This window comes from Harpia harpyja, chromosome 7 (assembly GCF_026419915.1).
Source record: "Harpia harpyja isolate bHarHar1 chromosome 7, bHarHar1 primary haplotype, whole genome shotgun sequence".
NCBI classification, from domain to species: Eukaryota; Metazoa; Chordata; class Aves; order Accipitriformes; family Accipitridae; genus Harpia; species Harpia harpyja.
The window spans coordinates 3,031,141-3,047,780 of record NC_068946.1 but is presented as its reverse complement, the minus strand read 5'-3'; the positions used below and the strand labels follow the sequence as shown (position 1 = coordinate 3,047,780).

Here is a 16,640-nt window from a genome sequence, read left to right as displayed (position 1 = left end):
AGAGGCCGATCTGTGAGGGGGCCTGACTGGAAAGCAACAACAACAAAAAAAATCGCTAACGGGATTGTCAACTCGTCGGTTTGATGCAACGCATCAGCCCGACCGCTGAGGAGAGTAGTTAATTCACGGCCAAGCGCTGACTATTCAACCATAAATTAAAAAACCGGCCCACACCACACACAAACCTCAGCGGCGGAAAAGGAGAAACTATCACCAGGCATGTCATTCTTTAGGACCATCCTCGTAATTCCATGTAAAAAACAAAGTTAAATTTTATTATTAGAATTCCAACGATCACTGAAACAAGCCACTTACATAATGGCAACAGAACTAACACACTACAAAGGAGAATTTACATTAATTCAGTGAGAAGGGCAATTCCTAAAAAGGAAAATGAGTTGAGACTACGCAGATAGAACTTAACGCGGTTAAAGTGGTGAGGTTACTTAACCGTGACTAGAGGTTACAATGCAATACATGATAAAGATCATGATGCCCAGCTACTTTTATTACCCATCCATCCTTTATGTCATTTTAGAAACATGCTAACTGCTGCAAGTAACACCCTCCATCTGCAAGTCTGTGTTCTTCAGCAAGGACTTGTGTTATTTCAGGAATTCACATTTTAAGGAAGACGTGCTGTTTCTATGAGAGCCTCCTTGACAAATGTAAAACAAATAACCCGCGTATCTCTAGCTCACAGAGCTCATCTTGGTCAGTGCACAAGTATCGGGTGCGGCTGTGAGAAACGCCGGTGAAAGAAACCCTAGTGTTTCAAGAGAGGGCTTTCCAGAAGGAAGCGGGCAGTACCCCTGCCATCATCCAAACCAACAAAAAGGCAGATAGCTGGAGTGTAATACAGTAAAGAATTCTTAACATGGAACAAACCAGTTCTTGTTTACCCAACAGGAACAACGGCAAAGGAGGATTACCGGTATGACTGGAGGAAGAAAAAGGTCTTACAAGTAGACAGTAAAGAGGTTGGTTTGTTTAATCTAATAAAAGGCCAAGAAGACTGCATAGAAAAGTACATAAGATCAACACTGTGAAAACAAACCCCTAGTAAAACACGATTATCATGCTGCCACAGAACACGTGGGGCTAAACCAGCCACTAATAAGCTTAGACATGTATCAGAAACTACAAGTTCCAAAATCCTCCCAGCTGTTTGGTTCACAAAAAGTTTTCCAGCAATAGGAAAGGCAAAAGCCTGCTAGCTTTTAAAATGAAGCTCAACCAGTTAATGAAGCAGTTTACATGAGAACAGAGCTAGGCAACCAGAAAGCCATTTGTATTTCTGTTTTCCAACAAGAGTAGAAATATGATGCAAACCAGACTTGTTTTCTGCCAAATACACTGAGATTTTTGAAAGCATAACGGGAAAAACAAAAAACAAAACCAAAAAACCACAGAGCTCCACCCCATAGTCCGCAGCTTTTGTAAAAGTGATAGGAGTACAAAGAAACAAAAAACCACAGACATCACATATACAATGATGAAAAAAATTCACATTTCCCTCCCACTCAAATCTTCAGGGAATACGCCCCAGGTGACCAGTCATGTATAGGAATGTAGCCTGAAGTAAGCATAAGACAAAACAAGCACACGCTATTTAAACAGAAGACAGGCTTCTTCAGAGGGACTCCCTCGGAATACATTTTTGCTCTGCTCTCTGCAGGAATAGTTCACTAAAGCTAATGGAATACCTCACATGCAGAAACGTAAGCATGAGCTTAAATTTTGCAGGAACTCCACTGGTAACTTCCCATTAGAAATTATTTTTACCATAAAAGACCACTTTATCCATGTTTCTAATGCCATGCTACAATCTTTCAGAAGAGTGGCAATTATTAAAAATCAGTTCACTTTAATTGTTAATTTCATTTTGTTACCAAAAAGTCCATTTGAATGTTTTGGTAGCTACATGTGCTTTTTTGCACTAATACTTAAGAATTTTTTGAAAGGAAAGTTTACTTTTAATCTTTGATCTACCACAAAACAGATTTTTTTTTTTTTTTTAAAGAAAACTTAAGAGCAGTAGAAATAAAGATTAGCCTCAGTTTATGGTTAACATTCCTCCCTTTAGTGACCTCTCTTCCATCTGTCACAGATACCTCTGAGATTGTTTACATAATCAGGAACAATAGAAATACTTTGCACATAGGTCAGAATTATAACCCTGAGTTTCTAAAAGGCGGTATTTTGTTGCACTCTTAGAAATAATACCAAAAAAATCGATTTATTCCCTCATAACAGAAATACATAATAAAATGCAAAAAAGTAAAATATTAAAATGGTTTCTTATAGAAATATAGAGATCCTGCTTCCTTTACCACCAAAAGTTTTCAGTGTTTTTTACCTCTAAGCAACTGCAAATATTTAATTCAACAGTCCATTTATACAGTGTATGTATATGTGTGTACACTTGCATTTCAATATTGTCAATACACAACCAGGATGCGATATTTCTGTTAAATTTTAGTAGAAAAATCACTTTTCATTCCTAGCCTTGTAGTCAGAAATAGCAGCTCATCACTGCTTTGGGGCATGGACTCATTTCCACAGTTTGCTTCAACTAAACGTACACCAGAGTAAGTCATTTGTTTCATTCCTTCTTCCAGGTCTACAATGCACACAAATGATGGAGGATGTGGGCAGCGTAGAGCACCAAACAACTAGGAATTTCAGTTACGCACCAATTTCATTCCACTGCAAGCAAGCAGAATCCAGTGATGGGTCCATGTTTTCACATTATTTTGATGGGTAGGGAGAAAGGAATAATTTTCCCACAGGACACTGAAGTTGTCTCTCTAATATAGAGGCTTGTGTGTTATTTGCAGTCAAGGAAAGACAATAAATCCCACGTTTACCACATTACATGACACCAGGTCCTCTGTTTGGTATATCAGTTTCTCAGTAAATCAAAGCTTACTGGATTCTTCCCATTGTTTTCTCTCTGCTTCAGGTCCCAGGCTTGACCTGTCATGAACTCAAAGGAACCAAATCAGCATCAACAGTTGAAGAAATAACCACTTTCAGGAAGAGTTCCTTTGAGCTACACTAGGTTGAAAGAATAAATGGCCGTATTAATCATATGGTTCCAGATCCTTGGAAATGAGTGGCTCAGTATCTTCAGTTGTACTTTGTGCGGATTGCGGGGCTGCAACTGCCAGGCTGTGTATAGCCTCTTGCTGATGCTGCTTTGCCTTGTTATATAGTAGAACTCCAATTGTCACTAGAACAGTCCCAATGGCCGAGAGGCTTGTGATTTTGTTACCAAACACAATAATACTTAGCCAGATTGACAGCGCATGCTTCACAGTACTAGCAACACTGCAAAGGAATATAAAAATTAAAGCCAAAGAAAGCTTTCTCATATCCCACACACAACTATGCTTTAATGCAGTGGGACCTCTCTTTGTTTTCCTCGCTTTTTAAACACCAGCTCAGACTCTACTTTTCCTCATGAAGCTAATACGAATACCAAATTGCTTGTATATCAGCACTCGTATCTTTACGCTCATCTTAATTTTAGAGCTAGTACGAGTAATTCACCGCAGGTTTTTGTTTTCATTGCTTTTAAGTATGCAGTACAGCGATAGCAATTCATTTCTAGCTAACACAGACATCCAGAAAATGCTAACAGAACACTAGCAACATAACTACCATTTGCAAGTATGCTGCTACTATTCAGGTAATATAGCACTATAACTTGAAAAGAATCAATAACTAAATCATACCAATAACATTATAGGAAGTAATTAAGAAATTTTGTATACATGTAAATATGAATATATATGCTTTTACATCCTCTTATGTAGAGAAGACTAACAACTTCAGAGTAAGCGTGTGTGTAACAGCGAATTGTCACAAGACTGTAGCAGGGGCACCTGAAAGTATAATACAGCAGAAGCCTTCGGAGTTTAGGACCAGGATTACCCCACAGGCCCTAGGGCTATTCACACAAATGACCAATTATTGAATCAGAATTGTGCAACAGCCTAACAAAGCTGCCAATGACCGACAATGTAGGTGGAAGCTGTCTTTAGAGAACACATCAAATTCAACAAATACAACTTGACATGCTGGTCTCATGCTTCAGAAGAAAGGAATACAGAGCTGATCGCTCATATTCTGTACTGCACCACAATGTATGTAATAAGCATTGCCCTATCACTGAAGCAAATGGCAGCTTAAACATTGGATCTAGAGGTTCAGTGAATCTGTTCAGTCTCATTAACCAGCTTTAAGGAATGGCTGTTAAACCTGAATACAACACACCTGCTAGCAAATGCGAGCACCTGTTCCACAAGCTCAACAGCATGGGTCAAATGCTGCTCTCCTCACACAGTGAGCGAGCAAACCACCAAGTTTTGGTGATACGGATGTGAAAAGTTTTCTTCTTAATTTGAAGCATTTATGCATTTACATTATTTATTTCTTTGCCCAACACCTTTACTGCCTAGTTCTCAAGCAAAAATACTAGGCAAGAAAAAAAGAAAATAAAACAAGTGTTCTTGACATGAAAATACAGTTTTACCTGAAAGTCACAGGAGAAATTTTTCCCATCAAGGCATAGGCTGTAACACTTTGTAGGTGGAACAAGACTCCATCTATTAAGAGAAGTATGACAACATCTTGGTTGTAGCTGAAGCTCCTCCCACTTTTCCCAATCACAGGCACATCCTAAAGAACAAAAAAGGAGGACTTTAAGAGTTTAGTTTATAAGCAAATCTAAAAGTGATTTTGCACCCAACTCGTTATTATTATAAGCAGGTAAGTTTTACATTTAAACTTCAGCAAAACAAAACCTAAAGCATACAGGACGTTTAGAATATATTAGAAAAACAGCTCTCATCCGACTGACCTTTCCAGTGTCAGTCTGCCTGTGAAATATTTTCTTTTTTGAACACTGATGCATGGCAATGAAATGTCAGAATATGAAGGATACATATTTAACCTGATACGCTATACTTACTTCAGCTCAATTTTGCTTTCAGAGAGTTAATATTCCTGTAAGCCATGTGAATATCGGCAGAAAGTCAAGAAATATTTAAGATTTGGTTTTCAAGTCTTTATCTAAAACTTTAAATGCACTTAGACAAAATTATGATTTGATCTCAAAAATCCTGAGATAAACTCAGGCTTTCTGGGTCACTTGTCAACTCATGTCTATATTAGATTATTTCTTTGAAAAATTTCTCTTTTTTACACCCCCCCCCCCCCAATCTCTTGCACACGTAAGATGAAATGCATTTCAGGGTGATTTTTAAAAAAATGGGAAGAATTAAAAGTAAAAATTAATCTTAATCTTAGTTGCACATTGTCCTCAAGTAAAAAAGAAAACATAAATCCATGTTAGTGAATTCAAATTACCATGAAAAATATCCATGCTGGAATAAGCATAACCACTGCAGCAGCACTTGTGTAGAACTGAAGCTCTGGGGCTCTACAAAGGAGAAGAAACAATGGTTAAAATTATTAAAAGCTTTCTCTTTCTTAGAGCTGAAGAAAGCTGCATCATTACTGTATTTACAGATACCAGAAAAGTAATAAAAGCCATCTACCAAGCTTTGGGGACAACAAATTCAGCAATCTCTTGCAAAGAAAGTGTTTTGCTTTTTGTGTTGGCTGAGATGGACCGAAGATAAGAGGCACATCTTTTGAAGACCAAAGCTAGCATTTTATCTTGTGGTAAAATACATACATATAGTTATAGGTATATTTTACCACGAGATTTTACTCCTGGCTCGTGTTTCATAGTTAAAATATCGAGCGAGTTCTTAAGTTCATTTCTGCATGCCTACCAACGTTAAGGTATGTTTTATGATTGCAGAATAAGGACTTATTTCTGTGAAAGATGACTCATTTTGGGTGTGTGGACAGTTTTAGCCGATTATGAGACTCTGATCTACCACAGTGGTATCTGAGCATAGAGGAGTTTTCTTTCCCTGATAAAATGATTTAAGTTAAAGCTGTCACAGTGTGAGGGGAAAAAAAAAAAAATCTTGGTGCAATATAATTATAAATACATGGTTTCCTTATGCAGCGCAAATTCCACCTATAATCAAACCTGAAATATTTTAAATACTTACGAAAATCTGTATTTATCTCCACTGAGTAGTTTTTTGGAAAAGACATTTTGCAAACTGGAAAAAAAACCAACACCATTTATCTGTGTTTTAGTTAAGACAAATAAATCAATCCACAAGACAGACAGTTGTTTCCCTTAGACGGGTAGGTACGTTTTCTACACATCATGCAACTACAGAAAGGAGTTCGGTCTAACTCCTTTAGACTAACAGAGTTATACTATTTTTTAATCTCATTAATGCTAACAGATATGATAGAGGAACTGTATCTTCTGTTAAAAATACATTTTAAATACCAACATTTAAACATTGGTATAAAACGACCACAAGCAACAATTTTCTTCGATCTACCAATAAATAAAATTCCTTTATTCCACATACACAACTATCATTATGCCTTACCAGTCCATGATATTAGTAGATAAAGCTGCTGAGAAACCTAGAATGTTGAAACTGATTTCAGTAGCTGTACAGAGAGCTAGCCCACCCATAACAGGAATCAGAGAGAGATTAACCAGCAATCCTGCAAATGAAAAGAAAAATTTAAATCTTGAGTTTAATTACTGTACTTGCAATTACACGTCCCAGATACTATAGTTTTTTTTAAAGTTTAAATTCCACCTTAACTTCTTTAGTTGAAAGAAAGAGCAACTTATTTGACTGGATTTTAAAGTACAGAGGTTCTAAAGTGAGATCTCAGACAATAGCAGGGTGCGCTTGAAAACATGGACATATACTCACTGATAAAACTACTTCCCTTGGAGAAAGAAAACGGACCAATGACTGTCTTCGTTTCATCTTTTTCACCAAATGACAGAAGAAAATTATACTCTCCCTGTTTACTCTGTGATTGAATTACTCTTCTTCCTCTGGCTTATTTCAGTCTTTTGCCATTTTCCATCACAAAGCAATCTATACATGGATTCTGCATTACTCCTATGACTTATAGCTGGTAACTAGCAAAATCTCTTCAAGCAAGTAGCGTGCAATTGCAAGTGGAATCACAAGGAAATTATATTGTGGACTGGGAGAAATCATATTGTAAGCCAGTTGGTTGGTGGCGGTTTTTTTTTTTTCTTAATCACAGAGTGAACAGAGTGATGAAATTCAAGAATTTTAAATTCTGAGCAGCAAGCTGTCCTTACAAGAAGGAACACACTGAACTTCAGTTATTCAAGGCTGCAGTAATATTTTCTTGACAGAAAAATAACTTCAGAGCAACACTGCCCTTACACAGCTGCATTAAAATAAATCCTTTTTTACTTATATATACACTCTACTTATAGTGTTCAAACAGAATAATTCTTCCAGCTGCATTTTCTGTATTTCAGTGGAATTTCCTTGTCCATGGCCAACTAAGTGACAGTATTATTTAAAAAAAAAAAAAAAAAAAAATCACATTTCAACAGTCAAATACTCACCAGTGTATTCCCCCAATATCATCCGAGACATGATAACAGTAAAAATAGGTGCAGAGCTTTTAACGGTTTCTGCAAATGAAACTGCCACATTTTTCAAGCTGACAAGACCCAAGACTACTGTTGCAAATCTGTAGTAGAACAACACATGAAATTAAGCAGAAAATAAAATGATGCTTAAAAAAGAATTGCATTATGATTTCTCCAGGCTTATAAATTTGAGCTGCAGTAACTAAGAATATAGACAGGTGTAGCTGGCAATCAAGTTATCGAATCATAGTAGCTTGACTGAACCGCAGTAACCGATCAGCTGCACACCTTTACTCCTCAGCACATGTGAGGTGGAATGTGTCAGGTCTATTTCTTTCCACTTTGGCTTAAACATTATTATTTATTTAGCACAAATGAAGGCAACCTTGGGCAATTGTCCAATTTCTACAGATGTGCCATGGACTTTCAGAAAACATCAAAGTTCACTTTTTAATGCACTCTAACCAAACTTCAGATGACAGTGTTTTAAGCTGAAGTTTTCAATAGGCTCAGCTGAAAAAGTTAGCAAAATTCTGCTGATAAACAGTAAATCACCAAGGAAATGTTATAATTTGCAGTTATCCATCTTTAGTGTAAATTAGGTACACTACATATTTACCACACTTTAAACCATGAAATTAAACAACAGGGTGGCACAGTTATTACAATAAAGCTACTCTGAATTAATATGAATCCTATTATCCTTTATTAATTTTGCAGCATGGAGAAAACCAAATCATATATTCTTATTCCCTCCAAGACCACAAACTGATACTATCCCAGCACACAGCAAATATTTACTTTTTTAAAAGATAAATGTTAATAGCCTGTATCACTTTTGAGGCAAATTGCTGGAAAAGGTAAGGGAACAAAGCAACATCATAATAAAAACTAGTACGCTAAACAAACATCAGCCTCAAAAGAGAACAGGAAAAAAGTAAATGGAAAGAGAAGTGTGTTCTAAAAGAAGCTAAATGTGATGGGAAGCCAAGCTAGCCAAAAAACTGACAGCTGGAAAAAGGAACGTAGCATTTTGCAATAGGAACTAAAAATAAAATTATCCTGTGATTTTGGGGGGGCAAAAGGTGAATACTCCAAACACTTTCCAATCAAGAATGAAAAGGAAGAGAGCCATGAAAATACGCTTCCGTTCAGAAAAATGCAACAAAGCAACCAGACAGATCTCTAGGAAATATTTAACTATTTACCTCATTAGTCCAACAAACAGCATTATCATGATGAAATTGGGTGGATAAGAGATGCGTGTTTTGTGTTGATACAAGCAGCATGGAACAAACATTTTTATGCAGCCAATGAAGGTGGTTGAAAGCATTTGAACAGCACCTAAAGAAAGATGAGAGGAAAAAATAAAATAAAATCAGAAGATGATGGGAACATGACGAATCAAGCAACATAAGAAAATTTCTTAGACAAACTTATGTGTAGTACTTTTAGCTGTTAAGAAACATGGCAACTGCTGTCTAGATTTTATAAATTCTCAGAGAAGCCCTTTCCTTCTACCAGCAAGGCAGCAGAATAAAACAAAGGTGGCATACACCTTAAAAATCTGGTTCACAGATTAAGTGCCCTTTGTTACCCCCTTAAAAAAAAAAAAAAAAGAAAGAAGCAGCCCATTGGATAATAGAGATCACACAAAGGCAACTTTTGCACTTGTGCAGACAATCAAAATCTTAACAGCACTGGAGACTATCAACAACTGACTGAAGATTTTGGGATTTTTAAAAAAAAACAAAAACAAAAAAACACACTACCCTCCAACACAGAAAACAAAAAATAACATTTTTCTTTCCAGCTCTTAGTTCTCAAACACCATCTTAAGGCTCCTCTATGAGCAAAGTTTCATACCATCTTTCAGCGAGCGGAGGAAAAGACAGTCAGAAGCCCCTTCACAGGCCGGGATCACAACTCGTAACTTCCCAGCCCCAAGATCCAGCCCCACATCTCCTAACTAGGCCTTTTTCACTTCAGTCGAACAATTTTGTCCCTCAACTTTATATAGGAGTATCTGGTATTGTCAAATATCTTACTGGAATTAAAGCGTAAAAGAAAGGTAGGGTTACCTAGCATGCTGGGCTCTCCTTCCAGTAATGAAAGAATATATTTGTTAAGAAAAAGAGTGCAAAAGCTGAAGAAAAACCACAAAGTGAGGTAGATGAGAGCATGAGAATTCCAGATGCCCAAGTCTGACTCAATGACCGTAGTCTCCGTGATAGTTATTTTCAGAACATTCTCCTCTGGCACACTATCACTCCTAGCAATTACGAATTTTTCACTCCTGTTAGCAAAGAGCGAACCGAAATGAAATAGTGATTTTCCCTTTGGCTTTTCTTCAAGCGGGGGAGGATTAGGTTCCTCTGGTGTCTGAGCACTTGTCATAGTCGACATGCTGGCATTAAGAAATTAGTATTTGTCCTTAATACAAACCAACATTGACTTAGCACAGAACAGCACTTTGACAAAACAAAAATATGTCATTAGTCTTTCATCTCCCGTGGCCTGAAAAAGTATGCTTGGTCCTCCGAATAACATCTTGCATAAAAATAAACTTCACATGCTTCTTCATGTGGTCTATTCCATTTTTTCTGCCTAAGAATGAAAAAAAAGAGAAAGAAGGAAAAAAGTATGTAGCTCTGAACGTAATGACATTTTAAATCCCTAACGCAGCAAAGATACCACATTTCACCTGCAGTTTATCAAAGATAAAAAGAGTTCTGTAGCTTGTCTTTCAGACTGGATTTTGTACTCCTAATATCACGATACCAAGATTAAGCACTAAGAACTTATCTAAGGGAGATTTTTTTATTCTAAAATAGCACGCACACACACAAAAGACTTCATGTGTTTTTAAGTTCTTTCTCCTCTAAAGCATGTCAACACAGCCTTCTCAATTATAATTAACTCCTCTTCAAGATTCTACAGTTTCTTTGATCTCAGTCTAAGGTCTTCTTATAACCATTCAACAGAAAAATCTTCACAACTGAGAAAATCTGGGCAGGAGCCTAGACCCTTAGTACTAATTAACCTGTTATCAACTCAAGTCAAATTGAGCAATCCATAATCAAGGACTGTAACTTCCAGTAATCATAAACACAGTTATCCTGGTAAGTATAAGACCTAGGTGAACAGAGTAGGAAAATACATCCAAGAGCTTTCCAAACAAACTTGTTCTCTATTTAATTACTTGTAAATAATGCAACATTACTTATTTTGCCATGCAGTACTATTATAGCTTGCAATTCAGTATTAGTACTGGCAATAATTCTTAAAGCCTTTTTAAAAGATCTGACAGAAAAATGCATTAAATCATTTGCAACTAGAGCATCCTCCTTTTACAAATCACATGAAATGTGGCAAGTTAGAGTAGAAGAGTACAGAGGGTAACAGAAACACACCGCGACCTTTATTCTTCTCAAGTCACATAATGTTAGTTAGTCAAAACACTAACAGATTCAAAGTCTGTATTAGGAAGGAAAGAAATTGCACCTGAGCGGCTTATCTGCAACATTAAAACAAACACACATCGCATTTATTGCTTTCTATTTTGCAGCCTGTGTTTTATAAGCAAAAGAACATAGGATGAATCAGGTAAGAATGAAATGACAGACATGACCTCTTTCGCTCCTCAACAAACAAATACTAGGGGAAATTACATTTGAAATACTTTTTTCCAGAAGCACATTTGCTGGATAGCCAAGACAGCGGACCTTATACAGTTAAAAAGTAATTCTTGTGTGGGAAGTTAATCACCAGACATCTTGGAAAAGCTGTCCAAAATGAGATCATAATACTACAGTGCATCAAACAATGGCAGCACGAGAAATAATCAATGGCAAGCAAAAATACAAGAGTTGTAACAAGAGCTACTGCACCTGCCCTGATTTTGTTAGCATGTGAACAGGTGAATAGGATACTCTATTTTCTTCATGCCTTTTTAATGTCCAATGTGGCATCTCAAGATAAATCATATAGAGGTACGAAAGAGTTAACTATATCATGTCAGTCTCAATATTCTAAACAGCAGCTACTTTACACTGAAATTTTCCATTCCTCATGTTCTCTATTTCTGTTATTACAACCATGCACAGAGGCTTGCCATCCCTATCCCCTTACCTCTTTCCATTTTACCAGGAAATCACGCTAGCAGCACACCGAGGTACAAGACCCTCTGACACACTCACGTTAAACCATATACTTGTCTTAACCCAGTTTAAGACAAAACTTTGAAGGAAGATACGCATTCTTTAAGAGAATTTGTTAAGAAAAATGGATTCTTGATGACTCCTTCTTTTTCAGGTCTTAAAAAAAAATACCCCTCTACATTCAAAATGGTTAGTTACCACAACTTTGTTAATACTTCTTCTGTTTATATTACTCAATTAAAACAAAAGCAATTAAGCACAAAACTCCTACCCTCAGCAGCACTGCAATATCGTATTTGATATCACTGATTGCACACACACGGCAGGAAGCAGAACAGCAAATAAGAACAAAACTACTCCCCTAGATTACTGACCTGCTGTCTTAAATCAACTGGGAAGCCTAAAACGGGCTGAAAGAGTTCTCCATCTGGAACTAATTCAGTCGTCTTCCCTTAAGACCAACCAGCAGCTGATGTTTACCAATAGATGAAAACGTGGCAGTGGTTAGTAGACCGTTTCTCTTGGATTACACACAGACATTCAATCTTCCAGCTCAAAAGAACAAACAGCATGCAGTGCACTTTACACTCTTCCTTGTATCTGCTCCAACTTTTAACCACATTAGCAATAAAAATGTTGTATTAAAGGTGGAAAAAGTACACAGGATAGGCTTTGAGAGTGTCAGACAAATTCTGACTTACAAGAAGTAGCTAATTACCAATTGAACAACTCGCCAATTTCTTAAGCTTTAAGACATCATATTCATAAGACTACCTGCATTCAAGCTCCTTTTCCCTTTCTACTCAGAGCAGTTCAAAATTTAATCAGAAATACATTCCAACTTAAAACAGAAGCAGAGAAAAACCTTTTATCAGAAGACTTAAGAGTGAAGAAAATAAAGACATCATCTGCTTGTGCTTTTAAGCATCTAGTTTTAACAAAAAACTATTACTCTCCCCTCAGTTTTTAACAGAGCAGTCATACTTGGTTCGATTACTAAATTGCTTATGCTGTTTTCTATTGTGTGCAAGTGGCCTTCATGGGAATAAACATTGTTTTGCTGCCAGGCAGCCTGCATGAATATATAGAAATGACAGCTGTCTGTACTGTGCTTTTGTGGAAATGGTGTCACAGTTTTAACAACATTTTGAATTAGCACCAGCTCACAGCTTCTGAAATAAATATCGCCCCCTTTTCTCACTCCAACTACAACAAATATATTTGTGGACACGTGATAGATCAAACAGGGGGAACCACTCCCCCCTGAAATTTTAAGGCTGCAGGGAAAAAGGTCACTCTTAATCCAGACCAGGACTAGTACACATCATCTACTCTTAATCCACACACATCATCTACACTTAATTGACACCAGTACAGTTTAACCTCATCACTGTAAGAGCAGTATGTCTACAGGGATCGTTTTCTACAGTCTCAGAAGAAAAGAAACACCAAATCTTGCAAAAAAAAAAATGCAGAAGCAACACTAGTTAACAAGGACACGCACACCATGTTTTTGCATTAGTTGTTTCATACGAAATGTTTTCCAAAGAAACTATAATATTCTACAGTGAAGTCAAATGCATAAAAGAGAAAAAAACCCCATGAAACTGACCTCATGTAAAGTTTTACAGCAGTAGTTTTCTAACACAATTTAAAAGGGAGCAAAATCAATTTTCCTTCTCTGGTGAAGGGGAGGCCCGTGTCACATCCCCCTTCCTCCAAAACTGCAAAGACACAAGGGGTGAAGCAGCTGGTAAAAATCCAGTTGCAAGGGCTCGTCAACTTTACAACATGGCCCTGTCACACTCTCCGCACCTGGCCTTCACTGAGGTGTTCTACCATAGAGCTACAGATTAGATAAGGGCAGCCAGCTGAGCTGTCTTCATCCAACCCTAACACCACCTAGTCATCTTCTTTAAAAGTAAGCATAAAGTGAGAAAATGAAGAGTTCTTTCAGAGCCATATTTGATAAAAAAACAAAAGGCAAGAGATAAAACCAACTCGAGTATTAAATTGTTTCAGTGAGATTATCACTGACACATGTCAAAAATCCTTGTAATAGTATTCACTTAAACTTTCTTTTCATGAGAAACTGCAGGTTTAACCCTAATTTTTAAAAAATTGTCAAAAATAAGAAAGCCAACAAGATAGCCAGAGTTCAAGATAACCAGAGTCCATCCTTAAAACTGAAAGAATAAAGTTATTTAAAGGTAACACATACAGCAACAAGAGACAAAGCAGTCACCTGAAGGAGGACATATAGCATCTTTTAAAAATTACATGTATTATACCAAGACATGGTTTATCATGAAAATAAAGCATAGCATTTCCAGCACTACAGATTCTGTGTTTTTTTAACTATCTCTTGCAACCCTGGTTATGCACAGAGTCCTTCACGATTCTTCCACAGAGCATACTAAGTAATATTTTTTATGATTGAAATATATTCATCGGCGAGCATCTGTCAGGTACTCTAACAAATTTAATACAAAATTCTTTTATGACATAGCTCACCTCAAAACCGATACCTTATGGTCAGCAGCTCTAATTTCTTAAATAGCCAAGCAGATTCTGACCATCAGCACTACATGTATGACACACGTTTCTCACTGCATTCATTTGCCTAAGACTGGAAGTGCTCTGGACTTTGGAATGACCACCATCTAACAGTGAAGATAAAAAGCCATTGCTGCCCTTTTTCCGACCACTTGTTAGTACCTATATATAAAGACAGATACTTTCCTTTGACAAAATCCACGAAGAACTCTATAAAGCCACCTTTACACCTTACACAAAAATATAAAAGCCCAAAAAATGTTGCAAGTGTTAGAGAAACTAAGGTTAATCTGGTCGTGAAAAAACAGAGGCTTGGTGCGCGTATTTCTTAATCTACTATTATGCAACACAGGTCACCCAAATGCTGCTTCCAACACAATGGATGCACGGAATTCAGCATCCCAAGTAAGCTGTAATTATTAACGCTCTTTCACTAAATGATAACGAGAGCTTCCAAGATACTTATAAGCACTGACTGTAAATACAATTGCAAAACTATTAACATCTCCCATACAGAGGGGAAGATGCTAAAAGAGTGAAATGGCTTAGTACTTTCTTGCACTTCAGCTGCATTTCTCGTCACCCGGTCCTAAAATCTTCCCTCCTCGCATTCAGAACCAGCCACCACGCAGACACACGTTTTTGGATGCAGCAGCATCTCGGAGCTGACGGAGCATCCTCCCAAACACGGGAGGAGCGGCAGGAGCTCTGCCTTTCCCGTCGAGACTGAGAGACCTTCGAGGGAGCGATGCTGTACCACGTCCTTTCTGAGCCGGCTCAAGGAGTTTTCAGAGAGCACCGGCGTCGCAGCAAGAGGTAGCACCGACCACCTCCCTCCTCAGGGCATGCCGCAGCTGGGCCAGCAGTTTTCAGACAACGGCCTCTGGATCTTCCCCTACATCAGGACCAGCACAGCCCTGCCGCTGCTTTCTCCCCTCCCGCCGACAGCACCCCGAGGCCGGTCAGCGCATCACGGCCAGCACCCGGGGAGGGGGGGGGTGGAGGGGTGGGCTTCCCGCTGACAAAGCCGAGAGGATCTCCCGCTCAAACCGGGCTTCGGTCCTCAGGGCACCGGCCACCTCCCCCCCCCCCGCCCCCGGAGCGGAGCAGCCGACTGGGGCCGCCCCCGCTCTCACCTGCCCCGCCGCGCCGCCGCCTCGGGCAGGGGAAGGCGGGCCCAGCCGCGCACCGCCTCCGCCCAGAGTGGATGGAGGGAAGGGGTGGGGGGGTTGGACGGGCAGAATGCTGTCCACGGGAACCAGCTCTGCTCCGGCAACGGACACCCCCGGGCGGGGGATAAAGCTCCGGGAACGGAGCTGCCTTCGCGGAGAAGGGCGCGGGGCCTGCGCCCCTTTGTCACGGTTGCCGTTTGTTTCCCTGTCACCGCGGGGCGGGCAACGGGAGGCCATTTTACGAAAAGGAAGGGGACGTAAGAACCGACCAACCAAAACAAAAAAACACCACAAAAAAAGGGGGAAAAACAAAGGAAGAGCGGGTCGCAGGGGACGCAGCAGCCGATCACACCCACCACCCACCCCCCAGAGCCCCGCCAGGCCTTTCACGGGAGGCCGGTCCCTCCCCGACCCAGCAGGGCGGGAACCGTCGCAGCGCCTGACACGGTCCGAGGAGACCAGCGGTCGCTCGGCAACACCGGCGGGGCCGGGGGGAACCCCCGAGGCTGAGGAGAAGGCGCAGGCCCCGGTGGGGGGCGGGGGGGGGGGAACGGGAGGGAGGGAAGGAGGGAACGAACGCCGAGGGCGCTTCCCGCCCGGGACGGGGAAGTGACGTCCCGTCCCCCTCAGCCTGCCCCGGAAGTGCGGGCGCTGCCCGGAACCCTCGCGCGACCGTTGTAGCCATGTAGGTACCGTTACCGGAGGGGGACGGCACCGGAGCGGCCATGGAGGAGGGCGGCGGCGGCGGCGACAGGTAACGGCGAGAAGGCCGCAGCGCTTCGCGCCATTCGCGGGAGGGAGGGAGGGAAGGAAGGAGGCCGGGCGGAACCAAGCGTTGAGCGGGGGGGGCGGCTCTCCCCGCTCCCCCGCCTCCTTACCAGGGTGGGGGGCGTGGGGAGGGGAGGAGCCTCGGCCGACACGCTCCACCCCCACCCCGCACCCACCTCTGGTTGGTACGGCCCAACGCGGCGGCGCGGGGACTCGCTCCGCCCGGGAGCGGAGCGGGGAGAGGCTGGTGTCGGTGACCGTGTGTCCGTCCGTCCCCCCCGCTCCCCCTTTCTTTCTCTCCCCCTTCCCTTCTCTCCCCCTCCAGCGCCGCCGCAGCCCCCCCTCTGCCGAACCTCACCCCCCGGCACCGGCAGCTCATCCCCACGCCCTGCGGCCCCGTGAGTACCCCCGCTACCCCGCCGCGAGCAACGGCCACCCCCCCCT

General features: G+C 40.6%; 2 protein-coding genes across 18 annotated transcripts in view; one reads left to right on the top strand and one right to left on the bottom strand.

The window, feature by feature from the left end:
• Positions 1 to 48: 48 nt before the first annotated feature.
• Positions 49 to 16,331, bottom strand: SLC35E2B (solute carrier family 35 member E2B). Of its 10 annotated transcripts, none has more exons than XM_052792184.1 (11): positions 14,733 to 15,265; positions 13,313 to 13,424; positions 12,075 to 12,169; positions 9,622 to 10,147; positions 8,749 to 8,884; positions 7,514 to 7,641; positions 6,495 to 6,615; positions 6,096 to 6,149; positions 5,377 to 5,449; positions 4,541 to 4,686; positions 49 to 240 (listed from the first exon to the last, which is right to left on the bottom strand). In XM_052792184.1, exons 4-11 carry the CDS (start codon positions 9,944 to 9,946, stop codon positions 156 to 158), a joined length of 1,068 nt encoding a protein of 355 aa, XP_052648144.1. In that variant the 5' UTR covers positions 9,947 to 10,147; positions 12,075 to 12,169; positions 13,313 to 13,424; positions 14,733 to 15,265; the 3' UTR covers positions 49 to 155. The 10 variants fall into 10 exon arrangements, with proteins under 10 accessions (XP_052648144.1, XP_052648135.1, XP_052648140.1 ...); XM_052792175.1 differs by lacking the exon at positions 49 to 240 and adding an exon at positions 967 to 3,333 and having other exon boundaries at positions 14,733 to 15,262; XM_052792180.1 differs by lacking the exon at positions 49 to 240 and adding an exon at positions 967 to 3,333 and having other exon boundaries at positions 15,014 to 15,262.
• LOC128143993 (uncharacterized) overlaps positions 16,040 to 16,640 on the top strand; it is a 13,777-nt gene continuing 13,176 nt past the window's right edge. For 3 of the 8 annotated variants that reach the window (XR_008235950.1, XM_052792202.1, XM_052792199.1), the window contains exons 1-2: positions 16,041 to 16,182; positions 16,522 to 16,594. Coding sequence is in view for 5 of the 8 variants with exons in the window: in XM_052792202.1 (XP_052648162.1) it covers positions 16,154 to 16,182; positions 16,522 to 16,594 (102 nt within the window). In the remaining 3 variants the exon portion in view is untranslated. Of the gene's footprint in view, positions 16,183 to 16,521; positions 16,595 to 16,640 lie in introns of all 8 variants that reach the window. The other 5 variants (XR_008235951.1, XM_052792201.1, XR_008235949.1 and 2 more) reach the window with 3 other exon arrangements.